General features: G+C 42.4%; 1 protein-coding gene across 4 annotated transcripts in view; it reads left to right on the plus strand.

Moving 5' to 3' along the window:
* Positions 1-19,085, plus strand: part of P4HA1 (prolyl 4-hydroxylase subunit alpha 1) — a 28,739-nt gene that overhangs the window by 1,580 nt on the left and 8,074 nt on the right. For 2 of the 4 annotated variants that reach the window (XM_035137795.2, XM_035137793.2), the window contains exons 2-9: positions 2,844-2,965; positions 4,714-4,810; positions 5,444-5,595; positions 7,659-7,796; positions 8,966-9,208; positions 10,284-10,492; positions 10,642-10,818; positions 13,401-13,471. In XM_035137795.2, coding sequence (XP_034993686.1) covers positions 2,875-2,965; positions 4,714-4,810; positions 5,444-5,595; positions 7,659-7,796; positions 8,966-9,208; positions 10,284-10,492; positions 10,642-10,818; positions 13,401-13,471 — 1,178 coding nt within the window. In that variant the 5' untranslated portion in view covers positions 2,844-2,874. Of the gene's footprint in view, positions 1-2,843; positions 2,966-4,713; positions 4,811-5,443; positions 5,596-7,658; positions 7,797-8,965; positions 9,209-10,283; positions 10,493-10,641; positions 10,819-13,400; positions 13,472-14,787; positions 14,859-19,085 lie in introns of all 4 variants that reach the window. The other 2 variants (XM_035137794.2, XM_035137792.2) reach the window with 1 other exon arrangement.

Raw genomic sequence — 19,085 nt, forward strand, 5'->3', positions numbered from 1 at the left:
GTTTTTGGGGGGGACTCTGTGCTATTTGATTAGCATTCAAATGTTTTTGAGTGTTTGAGGAGTATTGCATCACACTTGGGTCATTCAAAAGTTTGTCGAACTTACTCGAAGTCTACATATGAGACTTCAGCAGTGAAGTAAAAGTGGGGTTCCTGAAACTCGTGTGGCATAAGAGGCTTTATGGACAAGAGATCCCGCTTCGATGTACACAAAATTCTCTTGGCAGCCGAGCTGATTTAAATTGCTGGAGGCAAGCTGTATAACTTTTTTTCCTTGCATAAAAAAATCTAAAAAGACCATCTAGCAAAGGCTGTGCTGTGCTCATGCCACCAAATCACTTCCATACTGGAATGGGGTGCAACTCTTGAAACAGTTTTAGAATAGGTAGGTAGGTAAGTAAAAGGTAAAGGGACCCCTGACCATTAGGTCCAGTCGCAAATGACTCTGGGGTTGCAGCGCTCATCTCGCTTTACTAGCCAAGGGAGCTTCCGGGTCATGTGACCAGCATGACTAAGCTGCTTCTGGCAAACCAGAGCAGCGCACGGAAACGCCGTTTAACTTCCTGCTGGAGTGGTACCTATTTATCTTCTTGCACTTCATGCTTTTGAACTGCTAGGCTGGCAGGAGCAGGGACTGAGCATGGGAGCTCACTCTGTCGCGGGGATTCAACCCGCCGACCTTTTGATCGGCAAGCCCGGCATTCCCAAACCTTGGCCCTCCAGATGTTTTGGACTATAATTCCCATCTTCCCCGACCACTGGTCCTGTTAGCTAGGGATCATGGGAGTTGTAGGCCAAAACATCTGGAGGGCCGCAGTTTGGGGATGCCTGCCCTAGGCTCTATGTTTTAACCCACAGTGCTACCCGCGTCCCTCGGGTAGGTAGGTGCAAAAGACACTCCGTGTCTTCTCTAGTTGAACTATCCTGGGAGAAGTTTCATGAGAATGAAGGAAGCATGTGAAGTAGACATCAGTGCCTGCTTCATCTGAACTCCCTCCCACAGGCCCTATTGGAAGGGTCATAATCACTTGCTGCATTTTGATATTTACTTATTGCAGGTGTGGGGAACCTTTGGCCCTCCAGATGTTACTGAGCTCCAGCTCCCATTAGCCCCAGCAGACATGGCCAATGGCCAGAGGGATTACGGGAGTTTTAGTTGCTCCTCCATACCTGATTTATTGTGATTACATTAATGTATTTTGTTTTCCCTTCTAAGAGTTTTGAAAGGATTTGTACCCTTAAAGTAAACAAGCAATGTTGCAATTTCTGTTTACAACAGGGGCTTAATCTATTTGGGAGGCCCAGAAAATAAAAACCCTATGTAACCCACATGTGCTGTTTTACAACTACGTACTGTGGGACCCAGGTGGCGCTGTGGTTAAACCACTGAGCCTAGGGCTTGCTGATCAGAAGGTCAGCGGTTCGAATCCCTGTGACGGGGTGAGCTCCCGTTGCTTGGTCCCAGCTCCTGCCAACCTAGCAGTTCGAAAGCACGTCAAAATGCAAGTAGATAAATAGGAACCGCTACAGCGGGAAGGTAAACGGCGTTTCCATGTGCTGCTCTGGTTTGCCAGAAGCAGCTTTGTCATGCTAGCCACATGACCTGGAAGCTATACGCCGGCCCCCTCGGCCAATAATGCGAGATGAGCGTGCAACCCCAGAGTCGGTAACGACTGGACCTAATGGTCAGGGGTCCCTTTACCTTTACTGTGTGTTTTATCCAGCTAAGTTCAATTCAGAGTAGATCGTTGAAATTAAAGGACTGAGGTTCACCACGTCTGGTAACTTCAGTGGCTCTACTACTCTGAGTAGGACTAGCATTGGCCACAAACCTGTATGTTCAGTTTAAAAAAGTTCAAAGTGTGAAGCAGGATATGAAAGTTCTGCACACTGTGCTAAAGCAAACACTAATGATGCTCCAAAATTTTTATTTTATATTCTCTAATGAATGGGAGGCGTGTCCAACTACTAATTGTCTATTGTATTCTAATTAAGAGACTTTCTCGTTGTATCTTTCATATTAGTTGGTAGAACTCAACATCTTCTTCCCTCCAGACTCTGACATGTTGTTTTTATTCTGTTGGTACCTAAATGAAAATTTGCAGGAATGGCTTTGCATGGGCGGGAAAGCATAGCAGCACCCTTCTGGTCTTGAATTGCACATTTAACACAATTCAGTTGTACCATTTAATGCAATGCAATTGTTGCACTGCCTGCTCCGCACTGTTCTGGGGGTTCTGCTTATTCCCCAGAGCCGATTTCAAGGAGGGGGGGCATGGGGCACGTTGGGGAAGGAGAGGGGATAAGCTGGCTCCTTCTAGTGGAACTACTTAGTTGAACCCTGCCACCAGGGTCCTTTTCTGGTTATTTCACAATATTTATTTACCACCTGTTTGTAGTAAAGCATCAACACTACAGTGCTGAGATTGAACTTGAGTTTAAAAAGGACAGAGGCAGTAAGTTGCTTTTACCTTTAGCACTCCTAAGATTAAACTCCAGGATGCTTTGGAAACAACCTCCATGCTCTCCTCTTCATTTACAGAAGTAGTGCAAGCACAGCCAGTACAATCAGTAGCTCTGGGAAACAGTTGGTACTCATGTGTGTTAAGTCCTGCAGGCGAGATGACGCTCATTTATGCTTGACATGTTACAAGCCCAGTTTGCTGGGCGAAAATCCAGAGGTGCTGTTTGCACATCTGCCAAGAGACTTTGCTGCCCAGGTGGTTTCTTTTGCACATGCTTCTGTTAGAAGCATGTAAATGGCTCCTTTGGTTATTCTCAAGCACCTCGTGATTGTTAAAACTATGCCGTATTTTTAAAAGTGCTGTTTTATTTCTCTTTCAGGCGTTTGTTAAGGCAACAGCAGAACAGTAGAATGATGATGCCCACAAAGTCATGTTGCCTTCTAGTCCTCTGTGTTGTGCTTCCCTTTTCATATGCGCATACAGATTTCTTCACTTCCATTGGTGAGCAAAACTTTTGAGCAGAATTGTCAAGCATTTTTTTAAACGATTCAGCAATAATGATGCAGAAGTGGTTCCTTGAGTTGCATTGCTTGTTTATAACATTTATGAGTTGCCCTTCCAAGATCTAGTGAAGACAACGGAGCTAAAATACGGCCAACAAGAAAGTCTAAAAATTTAATAAAAATCAGAAAAACGCCCGCAGATAACTTTGAAACATGGCAGCAAAAAGTACCCAAGTATCAGTAAATAGGTATTTGAAAGCACTGAAACAGTGCTGTGCTTAGCAAAAGTAGTAGTAGTACTGAACATTTAGGAGAATAATATTTGTATTTTATTTATGAAACTATTTATTAATAATACTCATGTATTAAGATCTGCTGGTCATGTGCTCAAATTGGTTAAACGTGTAACATGGTTGTATATCTCGCCTAACTTAACCTTGCTGATAAATTGGGGGGACGACCCCTTTTGCCTGCCGCACATGGCAATTGTTACAAGTTTACTTGGGTCATGAAGAGAGGAAGAGATCCTAATAATAATAATAATATTTATTTATTTATTTATTTATTTATTTATTTATTTATGCCCCGCCCATCTGGCTGGGTTTCCCCAGCCACTGTGGGCGGCCCCCAACAGCAAATGGCCAACTATATGGTTGCTCTTAGAAGTTAGTACAGTCGTACCTCGGGTTACGACCACCTCGGTTTGCGAACAGTTCGGGTTACGAACTGCGCAAACCCGGAAGTGATTTCGCCGCGCGCGCGATCTGCGCATGCGCAAAGCGCGAAAATTGCACTTTGCGCATGCGCAAAATGACGGCGCCCATCGCGTTCGGGTTACGAACTATTCGGGTTACGAACTGCGATCCGGAACGGATCGCGTTCGTAACCCGAGGTATTACTGTAGACCTATTGACTTAGAATAGTAATTCTATTGACTTTTCAAAAGGTAAAGTGGCCCTAGGGAAAGGTCATTTGCACTGTTTGTATAATATAATGGAAAGGAAGATTTTTGGCATAATCGCTAATAAATGGAATGTGACAAATATTTTATGCTTGAAAACATAATTCCAAACCCAACCCTTCTCAGTTTCCCCAGCCTATGTGAAACTAGTAAATGGTAAGGATATTTCAGTTGGATGATTGCTTTATGGTGTTATATTCATGATTTGATGTTTTATCAGTTGGGACAACTTTGGGTTTCAAAGTGGGGAGGTGACTTGCTTTTCCAGAAGCGTGGGAAAGGGTATGAGTCTTCTTACCATCTCAGTATCCACTTCTAAATTCCCTTTTCCTTGGCTATTCATATCAATATTGTGTGCTACAGAAATCAATTTGGGGAGGAAGGGAATCCTTGATTAACTTACCAGTAATTCTTGATGTGTTATAAAACTGCCACTGAGAAACTCTCTAATGTGGAAAAATCAAAATCCACAGGGAAAGTATGGAGCGATTTTGCAATATTTGCAAGACATTAGTTTAGAGAAACAGACTGCTGCCTTGCAGCTTACATTCTACTTGAGATACATTGGTTAACTTACTGACAATATATTCTGATTACATGGCGAAACTAATTAGGAACAGCAGGGAGAAATATTTCCCTTGCACCTTTTTTGTAAGCATTAGAAAGTGTAAAGTAATTGCAAACCCCCTGTGTATTTGGGTTTGTTGGTTGTTTTTTTAAAAGCATATTGTTAAGATTTTGAAATTGATCATAGACATGAAGAGTGAATTAAACTTTCTTTTTAGGTCACATGACAGACTTAATTAATACGGAGAAAGACCTGGTGACTTCACTAAAAGACTATATCAAGGCAGAAGAGAGCAAGCTGGAACAGATTAAGAAGTATGTACAGGCTTTAATACTAATATTTAGTGGGTGACATAAAATTTTCCCCAGGCCAAATAATATATGGCTTTTTGTGGGCGGAGGAATATTTGCTGTTTCTGCAAAATGTTGGCTGTAAGCCAGGCACCCCCAAACTGCGGCCCTCCAGATGTTTTGGCCTACAACTCCCATGATCCCTAGCTAACAGGACCAGTGGTCGGGGAAAGATGGGAATTGTAGTCCAAAGCATCTGGAGAGCCGAAGTTTGGGGGTGCCTGCTGTAAACCATCCAGAGTTTAAATATGGGCTGTGGATAATGAAAACAACTTTACTTCAAACCTTTGGAAAAAGTACAGAAATGTATAAATAAACAAATGTACATTATTTATTCAGTTTATTAGTCACTCGATACACACAGGGAATCTCCAAGTAACTTGCAACATTTAGAATGTAGAGAAGAAACTATTAAAAGCTAGCCGCATTATGAGCTAGCTTTGAAAATCTGTGCTTTTTATTTATCTTTAGACCATGCAAATTATTTATGTTTTAGATCATGAAACAATACAAGGTATCCGATGTCAATTCACAACATTAATGTTGGCACACAGAAAGTGACATAGTAAAAATATTTCGGTCTCATTTTGTCTCTAGGTGGGCAGAGAAGCTGGATAAGCTGACAGACACTGCAACGAAAGACCCAGAGGGGTTCTTGGGGCACCCTGTGAATGCATTCAAATTGATGAAGCGACTTAACACAGAGTGGAGCGAGCTGGAGAACCTAGTCCTGAAGGATATGTCTGATGGTAGGCTTTTTAAAAGCCTTTGCAAAGGCTCGCTCGCAGGCTGAGAGCTGTGTGGGTTTCAGTGAGCTGTGGGCCAGAAAATCCCTGGTTTCCGTTCTCTCTTTAGCCACTTTAGTCTCCTAAAAGGTCAACAATTTCATACTGAGGAGTCCTGAAATCTCAGTGAGATCTGGGATTTTGTGTCAGCAGTAACTCACCTTGGTGTTGTGGTATCTGCTAGAATCCAGAATCTTTGTTATGCCGAGACCACATAACACCGGTCCTAAGAGACCTACATTGGCTCCCAGTACGTTTCTGAGCACAATTCAAAGTGTTGGTGCTGACCTTTAAAACCCTAAACGGCCTCGGTCCTGTATACCTGAAGGAGCGTCTCCACCCCCATTGTTTAGCCCGGACACTGAGATCCAGCGCCGAGGGCCTATTGGCGGTTCCCTCACTGCGAGAAACAAAGCTACAGGGAACCAGGCAGAGGGCCTTTTCTGTAGTGGCCCCCGCCCTGTGGAACGCCCTCCCATCGGAGGTCAAGGAGATAAACAACTACCTGACATTTAGAAAACACCTAAAGGCAGCCCTGTTTAGGGAAGTTTTTAATCTGTGATATTTTAATGTATTTTGGTATTTGCTCGAAGCCACCCAGAGTGGTGGGGGAAACCCAGTCAGATGGGCGGGGTATAAATAAATAATAATAATAATAGGAATAGAGTTTCAACACTGTGCTGTGTGTTTTTATGACATGAGTGGGAGGAGGGGAAAATCAAAAATTCAGGTGTAATTCACTTCTGCACCACCTTGTTTGTTACCCAGGTGAGGGGGCCACCTTTTAAATAAACCACGGAACCAAGGAAACTAATTCAAGTGCAGTATCCAGGAGAGACCCAGCATTTATTAAAACTATTGCCTTGGCAGCCAGCTGCTAGTTGGAAGGACTGCCCTTCCAACTAAAAGCAAAGCTTTTGAAGGCTACACAGCACACAGAGTCATCAAAGCATCTTTAAACATCTTCCTACATACATCAATAAAGGTTACAGGTCATGGTATGTAAAATACACATGGCTCCATATTGGTATCTTCGACCCTGCAATCACCTTGGAGTGGTCCAAATACACTCAGGCCATTTGGTCTCAGAAGTTGCACTTCTATCACCGTTGTCCTAGCAACCAGGCCTTCAACGGGCTGTTTACATTCCAGTCCCTATCCATTCCTTGGAACCTTTCAATGAGATGCTGTGTGTGTGTGTGTGTGTGTCTATGAAGGTTTAAGATTTACTTGATTTTTTTTTTGCTGTATTCAGAGATGTAAAGGGGATGGGTAATATTGGTAAATACTGGGGGATGTTATCTAGAGATTAATTGAGAACATAAGCAGCAACAGGGGTTCATCTTGGACATATAAGGGGAATGGGAAGCTGGTATTGGAAAATTGTATCAAATTGAATTAATTCTGCAAGATTTGTAATAATTTGGAAAAATAAATGAAAATAATTGGCGCAAAAATAATAATGCCGGATTTCACCCAGGGGCTTCACCTCATGCCTTATTCCCCCTGCTCCTTCCTTCACACATAGGTAAAGGTAAAGGGACCCCTGACCATTAGGTCCAGTCGTGACCGACTCTGGGGTTGCGCGCTCATCTCGCATTATTGGCCGAGGGAGCCAGCGTATAACTTCCAGGTCATGTGGCCAGTATGACAAAGCCGCTTCTGGCAAACCAGAGCAGCACATGGAAACACCGTTTACCTTCCCGCTGTAGCGGTTCCTATTTATCTACTTGCATTTTGACGTGCTTTCGAACTGCTAGATTGGCAGGAGCTGGGACCAAGCAACGGGAGCTCACCCCGTCACAGGGATTCGAACCACCGACCTTCTGATCAGCAAGCCCTAGGCTCAGTGGTTTAACCACAGCGCCACCTGGGTCCCCCTGCTCCTTCCTTCACACATACACACACCCTAATTTCAAGCATCCTTCACCACACGCCCAATTCTCCCTGCACACACACCCTGATTTCAAGCATCCCTTGCCACACTTCAGAATTCTATCATTCTAAGAGCTTCTTTCTTTCTTTAGGGTTCATTTCTAACATGACTATTCAACGCCAGTATTTCCCAAATGATGAAGATCAGACTGGTGCTGCCAAAGCTCTCTTACGGCTCCAGGATACGTATAATTTGGATACAGACACTATATCGAGGGGAAATCTCCCAGGTAAAATTTTGGTAATTTTTGTAAGTATATTGGGGAAAGACGTTTAAGAAAACGACTTTGCAGAAAGCATTTGAGGGTGATTAGGGAGGAAGAATTTGTTTCACATAGTGTATTAAACCATGTTTTGTTGCTAAAAGACTGAACCTTATGCCCTGTAACACTGTTTTCCTTCCTCTTCCCCTCCCTTTGCTTGCATGTTTTTATAAATTACTGGCTTCCTCTTTCGCTCAAACCATAGCTATGATTTGTGTTCGTCTTCCAAATCACTGCAGAGGGCAGGCACTTAAAGTCTTAAATTATTCCCATACCAGGATCCCAATCTAGATTAGGATCAACTAATCTTTGTGTTGTCAAAAAAGGATCCATTAAAATTGTTTAGGCAATGCATATTGCAGGTTCTGGATTGTGAAACAGTAGGAGACAAAACACTACAGCCCTTCTTTAACCCCCTTCTGGGCTCCAGATCCAGATTTGGCCCTCAGTGCCTGCTTTTTGCATTGGACCGTGGCAAACACTCCTGTTGGAGCAATTGGGATTAATTTCCTACAGTACAAATAGCAATAGTGTGTTTTTTGTTGACTGAAAGTGTGAGGTGCCCCACCTGGGCTTGGCTCTATTTCCCTGCACATTACCCCTGAGGGAATGTGGCCCTCTCGGGGCAGGGGGAGGCAGATTCCACACCCTAGGACACGCATCCCCAAACTTCGGCCCTCCAGATGTTTTGGACTACAATTCCCATCATCCCTGACCACTGGTCCTGTTAGCTAGGGATCATGCCCAAAACATCTGGAGGGCCGCAGTTTGGGGATGCCTGCCCTAGGATTTAGGAAACACAACAATTTGGTAGGGCACACTCTTGGGACTGATTGTCTTGGTGGTCTTTAGGATCCCTATCTAAAAACCGCTATCATTATAACAAGAAGTGGTAAATGCTCTAAGTTACAGTAAAATGCAGCCTATACAAAATTTTAAAAATTAAGTTGCTTTAGTTAGCACAAATTTTGCACAGCTTTTGTTTTTCCATCATAGGCTTTGTAAGGGGTCTTTAATCAGATAATAAAAAGAGAAAAATGCAGCTTCAGAAGAAGAAAAAAATCAGTGCAAATGATTCAGTACAGCAATTTCAATGCAACCTTGATTAAACATTATTGGCTTCTTGTTTGTTACAGGAGTGAAACATAAGACATTTCTAACAGCTGAGGATTGCTTTGAGCTGGGCAAGATTGCATACACTGAAGCAGACTACTACCACACTGAACTGTGGATGGAGCAAGCTCTAAAACAGCTGGATGACGGAGAGGTTTCTCCTTCCATTGGCAAGGTTTCTGTTCTGGACTACTTGAGTTATGCTGTGTACCAGCAGGGGGATCTAGAGAAAGCGGTGATGCTTACCAAGCGTCTACTTGAGTTAGGTATGTTAAAGAACTTGTATATTTCCTGTGGGTTGCAATAACTAATTTTGTGCGCTAATTTTCCTGTGCACCAAAGATCCGTTTGCTGATTAGTGCAATTTTTGCTTCCTGTCTCCTCCTCCCCCCTTTCTCCTGGATGGTCTGGAAATTTTACTGAGCCGTGTGGGATGGGAGGGGGCTTCTGAAGGAGAGAGGAATTACTACCAAAACAGGCTTTGTCCCCGTAATTTAACTTAAGGAAGTCCTTGGAAGAACTTCCCATTCCCTCTCGTCTCTCCAGTGAAGTTTTGAAGAGGTACAAATGGCTGCAGGTGGGGAGTGGGAAACTTGCCTTCCTTTTTTTAAAGTTAATTTATCTTGGGTCAAATTCTTAAATAGTAGTTGCCTTCAAAACTATAGCTTTTCCTAGTGCCAGCAGCTGTGGCATTCTATATTGGGTAACGGGGAGCAAGATAATCCGGCTCTGCTCCCATTAGCTGATAGCTTTTGTGCATTCAAAACAAGTCTGAACATATATCAGATCACTTCTGAATAGGTGAGGATTGTATGCTCCTAGTGGCATAAACGGGAATGCAGCAGGACTTAGAAGCCCCCCTGCAGCCTGCTGCTCCTGTTTGCTCTCCCCATTTTTTCAAACTTACTGAGGCTGCAGGCCCCAATAGACCCATTTCAGATTGTCATTGCGATTCTGGAAGGGACTACTAATGTATTCTCATTGGAATCTGATTCAGATGTGGGGACGCTTCCAAAAGCCAATCACCCCATGTCAGTTCCTGCTCAAGCACAAGTTTTAGATTCCACATCTTCTATTCTAATTTATATTGCTACTATTGGTTTATATGCACAAAGACTTATTTACCCAGGTGTTTAGCCAATCATTAATCTACAGCTTGTTAAAGCTGGGGTGGGTGTCTGTTATTACCGTATGATTATTTTATTATGTTGTCTGATACTATATTGGCAATATTCAGATTTAAGCATATGCTTAAGAAGAAAACGAAAGTTAACCATGAAAAGCAAGTTTGTTGAAAGGTTAGCCTTTCACAAAGGGGCCCAATCCTTTCTTTTCCAATAGATTCAGAACACCAGAGAGCTAATGGCAACATGAAATACTTCGAGTACATCATGGAAAAAGAAAAAGAAAAAGAAGCAAACAAGACTATTGCCCAAACCGATGGACAGACTGAAAAGGATAGCAAAACTCAGAAAAGGGGACCTGCCAAAGATTACCTCCCAGAGAGACAGAAGTATGAAATGCTGTGCCGTGGGGAGGGTCTCAAAATGGTAATTAACATCTTTTATGTACAGTTTATAAAAATGGCTTAAAAATAGATGGTGAAAACCTGCTGGTTCAGCTAGATAGCTGTATCGTTTCAGATATTTATGCATTTGTTTACAAACTTTTTAAAAAACATTTTGCTTCAAACTTTCAGACCCCAAGAAGACAAAAGAAGCTTTTTTGCCGCTATTACGATGGGAATGGGAATCCCAAGTACATACTGGGCCCTGTTAAACAAGAGGATGAATGGGACCGCCCTCGGATTGTTCGCTTTGTTGAAATAATCTCTGACGAAGAAATAGAAACTGTCAAAGAGCTTGCAAAACCGAGGGTAAATAAAGAATCTCAATCTGTCCATGATAACTTTTAACGGCACTACAAATGCATGAGCTCTTCCGGCCAGTCTTGTTTCATGATGGGACGCTTTGCTTTGGATAAGTCTGGAATAAAATATTCCCTCCGTATGGCATTAAGAACTGACACTTTAGAATAACTCCATGTTAGAGCACATGCTGCAACATACGGAATGTCCCTGTTCAACCCCTGGTATTTTAAGGTTTTTTAAAAGGGTTGTTGCTTTTAAAAGTTTATTTTTTTTTTAAAAAAGTGAGTCACTGGCTATCAAAGTTGGCAGAACTGGGTTAGGTTGACAAATAGTGTGATCTAACTTCCTCTGCAGGTCTCAGCAGTTAAACTGGGGAGGACTTTTGATGGCTGGCTGTGACAGTCCTGAAAAACTATAGTGCGGGACTTCACAATCTTTGCAGCATGTGTGAATTGTTTTAATTCTGTTTTCAAAGTACATTAGACCTATTGATACAGCTGCAGTTGTAAGTGACAATACCTACGATGGTGGGTCACAGGCTTTTTTGTTACTCTGCAGTTATGAAGTTACAATGTAGTGTGTAAGCAGAATGGCGTTTCACTTGGCCCTGGTTTGCACATGGCCATTTTGCACATAGTCTGGACTCCCAAATAAATTTAAGGGAAGGCAAGAGTTTAAAGTGTAGGATTGAGTGCAGAGCATAGTTTCTCAACCGGCCACCCAGTGCAGATTTTCATTCTTTTAAAAATGGCCCCAACAATGGCCTTTCCTTGGAAAAATAGAAAACTTATGACTGATCCATTTTAGACCTATATGTAAAATCTTGTTTATACTTTGTATATTGACATGATTAATTATTTGGTTTAGTTTTTTAGGAAAATATTACTTCCCCCACCCCCAGGTCAAATAGTTTGGCAAAAGATCTTCTCAGCCATGGCACAAACCTCCCCCCACAACCCTAGTCACCAGGGCCTGTTTGTCCCCTTAAGCAGGGCCGACCCTAAGGCAAGGCTGGGTGGCGCAATGCGTCAGGGTGCCGGGCCGCCAGGGGGCACCACGCTGCGCCCGCCAGACAGCCCGGCCGCCGCGGGTTCGAGTCCCGGCCTCAGCCTGGCGGGTCGGGGGCATGAGGACAAGAGGCCGGGCGCTGCGCGGCACCCCCCCCCCAGCAGAGGCCTCCACGCAGGAGGAGCCGGTGCTGGCGCCCCGGAGGACAACCAGGCAGCCCAGCCCACCCGCTGTGGCGCCCCTGAGTCCGACCCACCCTCAGCGCCCAGCCCGCCCATGCCATGTCCCTCCTCTGCGTCCGCGGTGAGTTGGGGGGGGGCGGCAGCAGAGGGACCTTTGCGCCACGGCGCTCGATGTGGTTAAGACGGATCTGCCCTTAAGTCAAAAAATTGATTTCAGGCACCCCATCTGAGAAATGAGAAGTTGTGCCAAAGAGCTAGCAATTAGATGCAAGTGCCTTCAGGGGTGACCTCTCATCTGCCAAAGGAGGAGATGCCTGCTGTGTTGAAAGAGCATGTGCGTCTCTCATGCGCTGTTTTTGCCTTGTCAACACCAGTCCATCAGCAATTTGTGAATAGGTGCTGCCTTGGCCGGTAGAAGCATGTGAGTTGCAAGCTTTTTTTTAACCCAACCCGCACCTTCTCTTTGGGAAAGGAGAGGTTGTTCCTTGTTGCCTTGATCAGAGGGGTGCTTGAGAGGTAAGTGGCACATGCCAGCACTCTGTAACTCTTCCCCACTTCAGATTAGGAGTACCAGTACCCATCATTGCCTCTTCCCATGCAGCTGGGCGTTCCTTCTTTTAACAAAATGATTATTCAAGAGGTGCCTGCCTGGTAAGAAGTGTGATCACATCTTGCATTTCAAAGCTGTATCAGCCCCTGGGAAACAGTCTAGAGCAGGCATCCCCAAACTTCGGCCCTCCAGATGTTTTGGACTACAATTCCCATCATCCCTGACCACTGGTCCTGTTAGCTAGGGATCATGGGAGTTGTAGGCCAAAACATCTGGAGGGCCGCAGTTTGGGGATGCCTGGTCTAGAGTGAAGCCAGATGTGAGTTGTTTGTATACCAGCTCGGTTCAGTATACCTGATCCAACAATAAACTTTATAGAGATGCATAACCTACAACTCCCATAAGACTACAACTCCCATCATCCATGATCATTGGCCATGCTGGCTGTGGCTGATGAGACTTGGGAGTCCGGCAGCATCTGGAGGACCGCAGATTCCCCATTCCTGTAGGTATGTCAGATACCTACAGTAAGCTATCCTGTTTGGTCGTGGTTGTACAAGCCAAGCTGATAAATTACTGAAATCAAAGTAAAAAGCTGGGTATAAGGCTATTGGGAGTGCCCTGTTGCTCCAAGCTAGTTGAAGGTGAGTCGCGTTCTTACACGTTACAAAAAGAGAAGTACCCGGTGGTAATGGGCCTCCTCCATACAGTATTCTGCATGATATTATACCATTATGAGAACCAACCTGCTTTAGCCTGTGCTCCATAATAGGGTTCTGAATGGTCGGATTGATGTGATGCAATAATATACATTGTAATGCAACTATTCTGATTGGTTCGCTTCACAGCTGAGGCGAGCCACCATTTCAAACCCCATAACAGGCGTTTTGGAGACTGCACATTACAGAATTAGCAAAAGGTAAGATTTCACTTGCCATATATTCTTTCCCTTTAATGAGTGCCTCTGCGGTGCTCATTAGGGGAGAAAATGACCAGAAAACACAAGAGTTTGATTATTATTTTTCTGGTCCATTTCTTTGCTCTCTGCAGATATTGTAACAAACTGTTACTGCTGAGTTTCTCAGATTCTTCCTTTAACCAGAAGTTCTGTCCTTGTATGCCTATTTAGGATGTATTCCTAGTTTGTTCCAGTCTGCCTCGGTGTTTTCTTGGGTAGAGATTTCAGTTTTTCCTTCTGCAATACAGAGTGCCATTTTCTCCATCAAAGTCTTCCATGTCTTGGTTTTTAAAGGATAGCCTCCTACAGAACTGTCAAAGAGGCATGCAGAATAATTAAGTTCACTAGTAAAATGAGCTCTCTGCTTCCCGTCTGTGGAATCTACAGAGAAGTGGTCTTGGCAAGACGGCTCTTCAGCTATTTGTATTTAGGGATATAGAAGCACTTCTGCACATCCATCGTAACAGAGACTACCGTTTTATCTTGCATGATTACTAATTCCAGTTTTGTTTTGCTAGAGCCAGGTGACACATTCCCAGAGAGACTTCTACTAGTTGTGGGAAGTGATTAACCGACTTAATTAACCTAAACTACTGACTCGATAAATTTTAAACGAGTTTTCTCTTGGCAATTGCTCACACTTACTAAAAAAAGCTATGGGGTTTCCCCATTTATCATGACACAATGTTAATAGTAATTAATCACAGCTTAATATTTAATTACACCTAACTCTTATGTAAAGCTCTTGCGCATGGCAGCGATCAGTTCCCCCTCTGTTTAGATTCAGCTGCTCCCAGATAATTCACTGACCACTACAAAAAAATTATGAATTACAATATTTATACTCTGGGCAGTTCATGCAACAGTTAACTGAAATAACCCTATTGTAATACCTTGTGAGGTAGGTTAGATGGTGAATGGCCCAGGGTTGCTACAATGAATTTAAATATATATGTATATCTCCTGAGTCTTATTGCAAAACAATAAACTTCTGGGTACTGAGAAGTTCTCTGTGAAACTCCTGCAAACAATTGGCTTGCATAAACTTTCCATTTGGAGGGAAAAAGTGAAAGGACAATCTAACCAAATTTACTGAACCAATTGAGATTAATTGTGGAGTCACAGTAGCAGCAGCTACTGTAATCCTTTTGAATGTTCTTGCTGATCTGAGCATTACATTCCATCCAGACCAATCGGAACCCTTCTAATTGCCTGTGGCTTGGCCCAGAAGACGCTTGCTACTAAAGTAAGCCCCTTTGTCCTTTCTCTTTTTGTAGCTGAGCCGAGCTACTGTGCATGACCCCCAGACTGGGAAACTGACCACAGCACATTACAGAGTCTCTAAGAGGTAAGGGGACGCTGCTATGTCGATAAGTTGCTACAGAAATTCTCTTTGCAGTGGTTTGTTTCAAGCTTGGTGTGGGATTCTGTACCTTCCCCCCCCTTCAACTAATTGCTAACTAGATGAAAAGGATGGAGCCTTAAAATAGAATGCTAACCTCTGTGGCTCTGGAAGTTTGGAAGGCTTAAAGGGGAAAATCCTCAAATTTAAACTCCATGGGTAAAGAAGCAGTCAAAGCTAAGCACTTCAGGAATGTCCTTATTTCTCCCACGCTCAGATCAGTGAGTCTTAGGTTGCAATCCCATACATGCTTACCTGGAATAAATCCTGTTTTAAGTCAGTGAGCTTACTTCTGGTTAGACATGTATAGGATTGCTTTGTTAAACACTTCTGTGTACGTGTTGATGTTTGCACCTTATTTTCTTGTCTGCATGACCCCACCAGAATTAACACTGCATTGTTGCATTTTAGAAAGAATCCTTGTAAACGACATGCTATATAGCATCTGCTTGCTTTTACTTCTGTGTCAGGATCATAGCTGTCAAATTCTCCCTTTTTAAAGAGAAATTCCCTTATGCTGAATTGGCTTCCTCGTGAGAAAGGGGAAAACTTGACAGCTATGGGTCAGGATGCCTATGTTAATCTTAAGCACTTCCTAGGAGGCACATGGTAAACAGGAAGTACATTCTATGTTCACGGTAGCTTGAGATTCCTAGTTCAGATTCTATTTTTAAATAGTTGGTGTACTAAATATAGTAGTTGTCTTTTCCCATCCTTTTAAATGTGTATGATTAAAAGTTACAGTGGTGCCTCGCTAGACCAATTTAATTTGTTCCATGGGTCAATTCGTATAATGAAAAATTCATCTAGCGAATCCCATTGAATTTTTTTTTAAAAAAATTGCCCATAGGAACGCATTAATTGAATTTCAAAGCATTCCTATGGGAAACCGCGATTCGCTAGACGAATTTTTGCAAGGCAACCTCCGCTCGAAAAATCTCTTCCTTAACCGAAAAATTCGTCTTACAGGGCATTCGTCTAGCGAGGCACCACTGTACTGTTTATGGCAAAAAAAAAATCCCTTACTGGCTTAAGGGGGTATTTCAGTGAGGTGCTTATAAATACTGTTACTAGTTTGTGAAATTATTTAATTTCATGGGTTTCTCTTCTTATAAAAAAGTATGGCATAAGCAGCCTCAAAAATTATTTGCTATTATAATACCCCTGCCCACCAAAAAAAAAAAAAGCTCAGGGAAAAGAAATCTACCTTTTACATCAAATGTGTGTAAATCAGGATTTGTGCAGTTACAGGTAGGTAGCCGTGTTGGTCTGAGTCGAAGCAAAATAAAAAAATTCCTTCAGTAGCACCTTAAAGACCAACTAAGTTTATATTTTGGTATGAGCTTTCGTGTGCATGCATACTTCTTCAGATACGTGCAGGATTTGTGCAGTATGTCCTGTACTTCCTGAAAACATAACGTGAGATTTCAAGATGGGAACTGGCATGCAAGAGCACGCATGTCGCAAATTTAGTGGAGAAAGTGGTCTTGAGCTGTTTAATGGATCAATACTTGGCCCTCGTATACACCTATTGCAAAACATGGGAAACAGTTCAGAGGAAATGAATGTCTCCTGTTAAGGTTGGGTATAGCCAACACTTTTGTACAAGAGCCAAGCAGATTTTTAAAGCAAAGACCACTCATTCATATTAAATGCCTTCTTGAGGCTTGTATTGTGTGTGTTCATTCGAAGAAAGAGGCGCTGCCTTGACCTTCAGGGATTTGTTACATTAAAAGCCACACTTCAGGAGCAGGCAAAAATGCAGACTGCTTTCCTTTAGTAATTAATTGTTATGTCTTCTGTTTCGTGTGTGTGGTTTTAGTAGTGATAAAGCGTAGGAACTGATTTGTGAGCTGTTAGGTATAATGTGTGCATCTGTAACCTCTTTTTAGAGAGAGCTGTTCTTCTCCTGGTGGTTTAAATCACAGTAGAAACTATTGTACACTCTCAAAATATTTACGTCAGCTGCAGTTTATATCCACCAGTGGGCTGTGCGTCGTGACTATCCAGTTTGAATCTGTTTTTGCCTTGTGCAGTTCTGTGAAAAGTTTCACACACTAAGCAATATTAAGAAGACAGATTTTTTTTCAAAACCTAAATCTGTATTGGCGAAGGAGTAGATTTTCATTCCTATCATCAAGGATCTCGGTATTATTTTTTTAAAAAACAAACTAGTAAAGCCACTTTTACAGGGAACCCAAAAACTCTCTCGTGTATTTTTAAGAGAAGTCTGCTTCCTCCTCCCAAACATTCCAAGCACTCTTTCCTAGCTAACGCATTTCTATATTAATGGCATGCCTCTGCTTATGACAGGACTACTGTTTGTGCTGAAGTACGTGGCAGGCTGCATGAAAATGGCATTTTGCCAGCAGTGGAAAGCAGCATTTAGAGCCAAGCCATGTGTATGTAGTATCTTCATATTTCGGCCAGTCTGACTTTCAGGAAACTGCTGGTCATGATGTATCCCTGTGAAATAGCCAATTACTCTACGATTTAATTTCCTCTCTAGAAAGGGGGGGGGGGCTTCTTTAAAGGAATTTCTTTAAACCATCAGACAAATGCATGCCTTTCAACATTACTTTTTAAAGTTTTAGGAACAGTCCTTCTTAGTAGTGCCATTTTTAAAAGCTTCAGTGGAAAGATGCTGAATCTTTTAAGGAATGAAAGTAAAGGTTGATGGAAGTGGAGGTACCTTTCTTGAGTATTAGTTTATTTCAAAAGGAGAGAATCTCAGAAATATTGTTACGGCCGCTAAATTTAACTTTTGACAACATTCAACATGGAAAAGCTTTGATGATGCTGTCAAGAGCAATAATAACACGTTGCAGCATTCAGAGAGCACAATTTCCCCCACAAATGATACAGGGGCATTGCAGGATTATTTTAGCTTCCACGTGACTGTGAGCTGAAATGAAAAGTGTTGACAAGTGATCTTCCTGGGAAAGGAAATGGGAGGATGTGCTTGTTCCTCTTGCAAGATAACGTCTTTCTTCCCCTGCCCCCCACTCCATTTCTGATGGATATGTAATTGATGGGTATATGTTGACTGAACTGAAGTAGAAAAAAGGCATTGAAACAATTAAAAAAGTTGACATTTTTACAAATTAGGCTACAGGAGAAGGAGAAGGCTGGAACATTACAGCATGGCAAAAAAGACAATCACGGGAATATGTAAACAGTGCAAAAACAAAACTATACCTTGATAAATCCCTGAAACAAGATATTGATAAAGTGAATGATGTTAAAACTAAACTAATAATTGTTCAAAAAAAAACAAGATTCCCAAAAGAAACCTTGATATAGAAAAAACATAAATTTCTCAAAGAAACCTCTAAATAAAGTAAACCTTGACGAGGTGCCGGCTGAGTGACTCGTTTCACTGGAAAATCTCTAACTGTTTCCTCAGAAAGAAAATATTTAGGGGCTGAGGCTTTCTTATCAATAGCTACACAGGAACTGTAGACTCTGAAAAAAGTGAAAGCTACACCGCAGTCTGGGGTAAAATTTCCCAAAATAAGACTCTAGTTTTGTTTAAACCAAAGGTTAGCTAATCCTATGAGAAAGTTGAAATAATGAATATCATAGCTATTTGAAAAAGATTAGGTAGAGGGCTGTAAAAGCTCTCCTAGTTGTGATGTTATAACGCCATTGCTAAGACTGCTGACTATAATATTCAAATGATATTTCTTATGTTTGCAATTGCTCTGTATGCTCACAGTAGTTCTGATAGTTCCTTCCCTAAACTTCCTTGCTTACTAACTTCAGAAAAAACATTCAGCTCTCCCTTCTCCTTACCCTTTGAGATTCTGTAACCTGTGTGGTGTCATGTTTTACCGCTCTTGATTAGAGATTTGCTGTGATCCTTTTGAAAAGGAGGGTATTAAACAAACTCGAGTGGTGGTGAAAATACAGTTCAATCCTTTCAAACTAGTATACAGTATATACATGATGTGTTTCTGCAAGGGATCTTTGACCATCGATGGTGCATAAAAATCACGTTTGCTAATTGAACAACTAGCTTTTGATTACTGTTTGGTTTTTAAGGTGTGCAAACCGTGAAACTAGGGTCTTTAATGTTGTCCAAGCTGCTAGAATATGTGGGGAGTAGACACTTTAACAGAAAATTCAGGTTCGAATAGAAAGAGGCAAAAGCTGAGTGGGCACTTTAAAAAA

Source organism: Zootoca vivipara, chromosome 5 (assembly GCF_963506605.1).
Source record: "Zootoca vivipara chromosome 5, rZooViv1.1, whole genome shotgun sequence".
NCBI classification, from domain to species: domain Eukaryota; kingdom Metazoa; phylum Chordata; class Lepidosauria; order Squamata; family Lacertidae; genus Zootoca; species Zootoca vivipara.